This window comes from Zophobas morio, unplaced genomic scaffold (assembly GCF_036711695.1).
Source record: "Zophobas morio isolate AGI-343-1 ecotype UQ-CSIRO unplaced genomic scaffold, CSIRO_AGI_Zmor_V1 ptg000373l, whole genome shotgun sequence".
Lineage (NCBI taxonomy): Eukaryota > Metazoa > Arthropoda > Insecta > Coleoptera > Tenebrionidae > Zophobas > Zophobas morio.
Window position 1 is genome coordinate 1 of NW_026972477.1, and position 6807 is coordinate 6807.

A 6807-nucleotide genomic window follows, 5' to 3' on the forward strand; every position below is an offset into this window, starting at 1 on the left:
GCTTTTTTTTTTTCTTATGGCTTACAGCAATTTAAGTTACCTTGTAAAACTATAACACCAGGATTCGTATCTCTTCCAAATTTAAGACCCGGAACCTGAGGACATTATTTAAAAAAAAACCGAAGTCGTATATAATTTATTATTTTTTTTTTTAGGTTTAAATAAATACCTTTGTTCCGTCGTGTTTGAACCATTTAACCTGAGTACCGCAAGGCGCGGAGTAAGAGCGTTTCCCTAACTTTTTGCTAAAAAAATTGTGAATTTAACTTTCATACACCACTATAAAATATGATAAATCTACTTGAAAAAAATTATGAAAGTGAATTAATTAATATTTTATTATTGGGAAAACCAAGAGGCCAGGAACTTAAGTGCCAAACGCTCGACGTCGAACATTTTTTTTAACTGTAGTAGAACGGGCATTTGCATTTAGTCTTAGAAACCCTTTCCATCTTCAACGAACTTTATTTTGTTATATTACCGAATTTAGAATTTTTAATTTTCATGAAGTATTCTTTACTTTTATTAATATAGACAATAGTCTTTAATATATTATACGACAGGCCTTCAGATTTAATCAAATTTCCCATCATTATTTAATTATCCGTATGTTTTTTTTGAGTTTCTTCTTAATTATAAAAAACTATTGAATCTGTGACTATTCCCTTGCGATCCAACTTAGCGAAGTGTGGCATTCCATCCGCAATTTTTTAAACGAGGAATTAACTAAATTAAATAAGTTCACTAAGTAAATCCTGACAAAGAGAAAGCACACAGTCGGAAGACCTGCTTAAAACTTAAAAACTCAGGCAGTAGAACTATATAATTTGTAACTTCCTTTGAACTCCTTTAAGTAAATGGTTTAGCTGACCATAAAAAAATTCGCTTTAGTAGGATTTACTGCATATAAAGCGATATTAGTTAACTTTCAGATTAAATGTAATTCATAAGCTAACCACATCCTATACTCCCCTTCGCTTTATATTTAAAAGGCTGTAAGTTTACAGTATAGACACCTTTAAGAAAAAAATAATTTTGATTGAAACTTAACACCTATGTCGTACGTGGATGTTACAGCTACGCTAATTATTCTTTACAGGCACGCCAAAATAGTAACAACTTCCTTTTAATTTAGAAGCAGCAGTATAATTATAAGTGAATATGTATAACAAATGAAAATTTATTTCTGGCCCCCTTCTTTAGCAGAAATCTTTTTAAAAATTGATAAGGCAGAGGCGGTCATAGAGGCCAAGTCACTGACGGTGGATGGGAGGAGCATTGTGGTGCTTTCTTTAGCGATATTTGAAAAGGCTTTAACGTATTGTTCCGCGATGTTGAGGGAGACAGCGCTTGATCCTCCCTCTCGGTTAATGCTGGCGGCGATCTACAGGCGTGTGGAGACGGTAGTTTTTTTATGCAAAGATATTTTATATATAATTATAACCAGATCGATGGAGGCAGCCGTCGCCTTCGCTTTTGCTAGAACAGCAGCTGCTTCGCCCTCCGCTGCAAAGACGAAGACTTTCTCAACGACACATACTTTTAGTAGGAAAAAAAAAGTTACCTTTATTTACAGATTCCTGTTTCACTGCTTCTGATTTCAAAATCTGTGAGGTCTTCTCGCCTTCAGCCATAAGCACGGCGGCCCGTTTTTTGCGATCGGCTGCCACTTGCATTTGCATGGCTGAACGGTAAGAAAAAAGTAAGTATTATAGTGCAATAAAAATATAGAAAAATTAACTTGCCTTCTACGACGGTCTTGGGTATATCAATGTCACCTATTGCCGTGCATCAGAAATTAATATTTCGAATTTACTAATTATAAAATCCTCGTACGTATTTCATAACGCAAACAAGAAATTCCCCAGACGTAAGCAGCTTGATTAATTACTTCCACAATAGTAGAGTTTAGCAGCGATCGCTCATGAAAGACGCTGTCGAGACTAAGTTTGCCTATCTCCGAGCGCATCGTCGTTTGGGCAAGTTGGGTCACGGCGTATTCGGCATTTTCTACGCCATAAGATGCCTGACGATCATTCATATAGCAACAAAGAATCATCATTAGTAACATTGAATCTAAGAGGTACACAAAAGGCCGAATTTTTTTCATAGAAGATCGTTAAAAGCTTTTACCTTATGGGGATCAAAAACCTTTAGGTACAAAACCCCATCCAAGTGGAGTGTAACATTGTCTGTAAATAAAAGCTTATAATACTTTAAAATATTAAAATGAGAAATATAAAAGACCTCTAGTTATGGCGGATTGAGAAGGGATATCAAGAGCTAGTTCTTTCAAAGAGTGCGCGTACGCAATTCGATCAATAAAGGGGATAAGAATTGAAAGACCAGGCTCAAGGACTTTGTGATACTTTCCTAAACGTTCTATTACCCAAGCTTCTTGCTGCGGGACTATATTGATTATCTAATAATGAGCACTCGAATAAAAAGAGCAAAAGCTAACATAAGGCACTTACTGTGTTCACCGGCAATCTCTTATCGTACGTTTTAGACACGAAACGGGAAATATTTCGGACTTGGGGCTAGAAGTTATATAATAAGTCCTTAATAAACTTAAGTTATAAATATTATACAAAAAAAATTAGGAAGTTTTTTTAACCAAATAAGTGTATTTTTTAGAAGTTACAATTCACAATGGAATAAATGCTGGAAAAATTTACTAAAAAATAAAGTTTTTAACAAAATAAACTTTTAAACCAACACCTCATTTCTAAAATGCGCAGAAAACAACTTGCTATGTACAATTCGTAAACGTGGAAACATATGTACGATTCAAAGTATGAATCACGCCGAAGTTTAGAAAAAGCTTTAAAGTATAGTAGTCATTTAATTACAGCCGCGTGCAACTAATAGCTCATCCTCGCTACACCGTGTTCTTTGGCGAGATATTGCGAATTTCACAATGCGCAAACTAAGCACACTTCCTCTACTTTTTTTTCAAATATCCACAAGACTTCTCACAAAAATATAATTAGAAAAAAAAAATCGAGGCCCACACTTTACAATTACTTGTGTAAATCTTTATTATAGAAGTAAAATAGTAAGAATTAAGAGGACCGGCCACTAAATAAGTATTCAAATATTTTTGTATTTTGTTATTCGAGGGCCTGCAAGGAAGTACAACAATTTCATGTGAGTAACGGCATGATATTCGAATAAAGTGTAACAAGCAAAACTTTTTATTTATGGCTCCATCGGCTATACACAATCTGGTAAAACTGGCCAGCGTAGTTGGAACAATTTTATAAAGTTTAAAAGCACTAAGTTTGTAGGCTATTCTTATATTCAAGAGTATATCGTCTTCCTCTCCATATGGTTCCACCATAAAAACAAAATGAATAACTGAATTAAAAACATTTTTTTGGAGGTACTTTTCTGTTTACAGCGTTAATTACTGGACCTCAACATGCAGGATCCCCTACTCGAAATGAAGAGTCATCTACGACGATGGTGGAGCGCGTTATACACCATGCATTCTAAATTTTAAAGGTTACGAAAAGAAACGGCTAGCTCCCTCTTTTCAGACACAACTCTGCTATGATAAAATATTTTACTGTGCAAGGGATAATGGCAATTTTACTCAAGTAATTTATTAGTTAATATTTTTGTTTTTTAACCACTACAGCCTTTGCACCCGGGGCATGGGGAAGATAAACGTTTGTAATTAATTTTTAGCGCTATCGCTTTAATAACTTAAGACAACTATAGAGTTTAATATTGGAACTATGCAAATACAAAAGCTTACTAGTTGAAGTCGCGCACTTATACACATGCACCATGAGTTAAAGCGTTAGAGAGAATACCCTTTATTTTGGTTTAAAAACTGGGAAGGTTTGCTGGAGTGCAGCGAATTCGGAGGGCATGGACACCGTAATATAAACGGTCTTTTAATCTTAATAATTTATATCTCCTGCCATTACACCATTTATCATTGGATCCTCCTTAATAGCATTGTTGACATAAGAATAGGTTAACTCAATTAATCGGTAGTCTAATAGTCTTCGATGCTAGGTTTTACTAACTTGTAATTGAAGCCTTTTTGACTAGTGTATTTAGGTAACTTGTTTTAATTTACATTGCCTTCTAAGTTTTGAGTATGGTGGCTGTGTTGAATTATCATTTAGGTACTAGTTGCGACAAATGCACTGTTTGAAAGGTACAATATGGCGTGCGCGCCTCTCGGCGAAACCAATATTAAGTTTTATTACATATACTACTAGAACCTGCCTTTATACTTTCTTTACAGTGTGAATCTTAAAATTCCTTGTCTCTTAGCTCTTAAACTGTCTCATATGACTTCAATTGTGCTTTGCCTTCCTCTTTTCTGAACATTTGTCTTTAATTACTTATGTGCATTGTTCAGCTCTATCTATTTTTATTTTACTTCTGAACAAGTACATGTAACACAGTATCTTGCGCTTTTCCAATGTACACCTTTTTAACAGGGTTAGTAGTCTATCGCAGTTGATTAGATGAGTTCATATAAGTACTGTAACCGAATACCTATTAACAATATAAAAAAGCTATTTTAAAAATCAAAGAGGGGTTTACTCTTGGCAAACATCCGTTATTAGCAATTTAGTTATTTTTTTAAAAGGTTTATTTTTAAATATTAAAATAAAGTAATATAAAAATAATTATTTAGCTTGAAAGGTGGCTTGAGTATAGATTATTAAACTACTCCACGGTAACGGATTTGGCTAAATTTCTGGGGAAATCAACGTTATAGCCCTTCGCTAAAGCTAAATGATAAGAGAGTAACTGTAAAGGGATTATTGTTAGAATGGGCTGAAGGCAATCAGTAGTCGATGGTACTATTATGGTTTTAAAAGCGTACTTTTCCACAATATCTTCGCATTCGGGAGTACAAATGACAATTGGCTTTCCGTGTCTAGCTCTTACTTGTTCAAGAGCGTTCTGCGACTTGGTAAAAGTAGCGTCCTTTATAAGAATCATAATAACCGGCATATTTTCGTCAATCAAAGCTAGTGGCCCATGTTTAAGTTCTCCAGATAGTATCCCTTCGCTATGTATGTAGGTAAGTTCTTTAATTTTCAAGGCACCTTCTAAGCAAGTAGCGTATTGATACCCTCTACCCATCACAAGTAATGATTTTTCATCAATAAGTTCTTTAGCAATTTGCTTAATTTCTTGGTCAATTTTTAAAACTTCCTTAACTTTATCTGGTAGCTCTTGAAGACCACTAATTACTTCTTTGGATCTCTGTATCATAGAGACTTTATCACTAGCCATCATTAAAGCAAACATCACCAATGCAATTATTTGAGAAGTGTAAGCTTTGGTAGAAGCTACCCCTATCTCAGGCCCTGCATTTAAATGAACTCCGCAATGACTTTCTCGTGATATTGATGAACCAACAGTGTTCACTATCCCAACTATTAATGCACCCCGTCCTTTACAGTATCTTAAGGTATTAAGGGTGTCAGCTGTCTCCCCTGACTGCGAAATAAAGAAGCAAACATCATCTCTAAATATCGGTGTATGCCTATCCATAAAGTCAGAAGCTAATTCTATATCCACCGGAATTCTAGTCATCTCCTCAAGGAATGCTCTTGTCGCTAAAGTGGAGTGATAACTTGTACCACATGCGATGAAGATTAGCCGTCTGGCGCGTTGCATAGTCTCCATTTCCTGTCTTAACCCGCCAAGAACACAAAAATGTTTATCAAAGTTTACTCTACCCCTCATGGTATTTAACAAAGAATCTGGCTGTTCAAATATTTCCTTTTGCATGTAATGGTCATAATTTCCACGCATAAGCTCTTGAATTTTAAGCTCAATATGAGCTATTTCTCGGTATGTGGCTTTAGCTGGATCAGTAGGATTGGAACCCGCCAGCTTTAGCCTATGTATAGCTATTTGACCATTTACAATGTGCAACACATCATTGTCTTCTAAGTAAATAACCCTCCGGGTATGCTCAACAATCGCTGAGGCGTCAGAGGCCAGAAAAAATTCAAGTTCACAATGCTCATTCTCGCACAAATTTAAATTGGAAAAAGAGGATAAACTTCCTAACTCTGAAAATGAACTTGAAAGGTTAGCTGAGCTAAAGCCAGTGTTATATCCACGACTTGAGTTCGCTCTAGAAATTACACACCCTTCCGCAACGGGGATAATGTTAGTTTTCAGCTTTGAAGACGATTTTATGCCTACAAGTAAAGGAGAACCTCTTCTCGCAGCAACAACTTCACTGGTAAAATGCAAACTCTTTATCACAAGCGCGAAAGCTCCATCCAGCTGGCAAACTACTTGTTCGCACAACTCTCTAAAGTTTAATTCTTTTGCTTTATCCAGGTCATAAATAAACTGAAACAGTTTTGCAATAACTTCAGTATCAGTTTGAGTAATAAATATATACCCTTTTGATTCAAGAAAAGTTTTAAGCTCACGATAATTAGTAATTATTCCATTGTGAACAACGGAAAATTCGCATTTCTCATTTGAAGGTATAGGGTGTGAATTTAAATCTGATGGTTCCCCATGTGTAGCCCAACGAGTATGTGCAATACCAAGGTGGCTATTAAAAATCTGGTTCATGTTAAGAGAGCATGCCTCAGTTAAAGCTTTAAGTTTGGCCACTTTTCCAGGGGATTTAAGAAGCGTAGCTTGAGGAACTCCTTGATCATCAAAATCTCCGTCAATTCCAATTCCTGCTGAATCATAACCTCGGTATTCCAATCTTTCAAGCCCTCTTAATAAAAGCTCAATTATACGTTCCCGGGTTACCGGTACACAGTGATTTAAATACGCAAAGATACCACACAT

General features: G+C 35.6%; 2 protein-coding genes across 6 annotated transcripts; both read right to left on the reverse strand.

Moving 5' to 3' along the window:
- Nucleotides 1–1180: 1180 nt before the first annotated feature.
- On the reverse strand, nt 1181–2802 carry LOC135120298 (stomatin-like protein 2, mitochondrial). Its single transcript, XM_064044604.1, has 9 exons — nt 2722–2802; nt 2475–2540; nt 2248–2422; nt 2134–2192; nt 1837–2026; nt 1746–1778; nt 1565–1684; nt 1445–1506; nt 1181–1384 (listed from the first exon to the last, which is right to left on the reverse strand). Exons 1-9 carry the CDS (start codon nt 2779–2781, stop codon nt 1181–1183), a joined length of 969 nt encoding a protein of 322 aa, XP_063900674.1. The 5' UTR covers nt 2782–2802.
- A 1893-nt stretch (nt 2803–4695) lies between these two features.
- Nucleotides 4696–6807, reverse strand: LOC135120294 (glutamine--fructose-6-phosphate aminotransferase [isomerizing] 2-like). Of its 5 annotated transcripts, none has more exons than XM_064044602.1 (2): nt 6148–6807; nt 4696–6057 (listed from the first exon to the last, which is right to left on the reverse strand). In XM_064044602.1, the coding sequence occupies exons 1-2, from the start codon at nt 6805–6807 to the stop codon at nt 4696–4698; spliced, it is 2022 nt and encodes a 673-aa protein (XP_063900672.1). The 5 variants fall into 5 exon arrangements, with proteins under 5 accessions (XP_063900672.1, XP_063900668.1, XP_063900671.1 ...); XM_064044598.1 differs by having other exon boundaries at nt 4696–6088; nt 6140–6807; XM_064044601.1 differs by having other exon boundaries at nt 4696–6053; nt 6114–6807.

What these genes read in the sequence shown, in the direction of transcription:
- LOC135120298 (XM_064044604.1), bottom strand. Translation starts at nt 2,781, where the DNA reads ATGTTTCCACGTTTACGAATTGTACATAGCAAGTTGTTTTCTGCGCAT. An exon ending in AGAGATTGCCGGTGAACACA is followed by an intron (nt 2,423 to 2,474) that starts GTAAGTGCCTTA and finishes GCTCATTATTAG; the next exon opens with ATAATCAATATAGTCCCGCA. An exon ending in TCAATCCGCCATAACTAGAG is followed by an intron (nt 2,193 to 2,247) that starts GTCTTTTATATT and finishes TTTTATTTACAG; the next exon opens with ACAATGTTACACTCCACTTG.
- LOC135120294 (XM_064044597.1), bottom strand. Translation starts at nt 6,807, where the DNA reads ATGTGTGGTATCTTTGCGTATTTAAATCACTGTGTACCGGTAACCCGG. An exon ending in AATTTCTAGAGCGAACTCAA is followed by an intron (nt 6,084 to 6,113) that starts GTCGTGGATATA and finishes GCTTTAGCTCAG; the next exon opens with CTAACCTTTCAAGTTCATTT.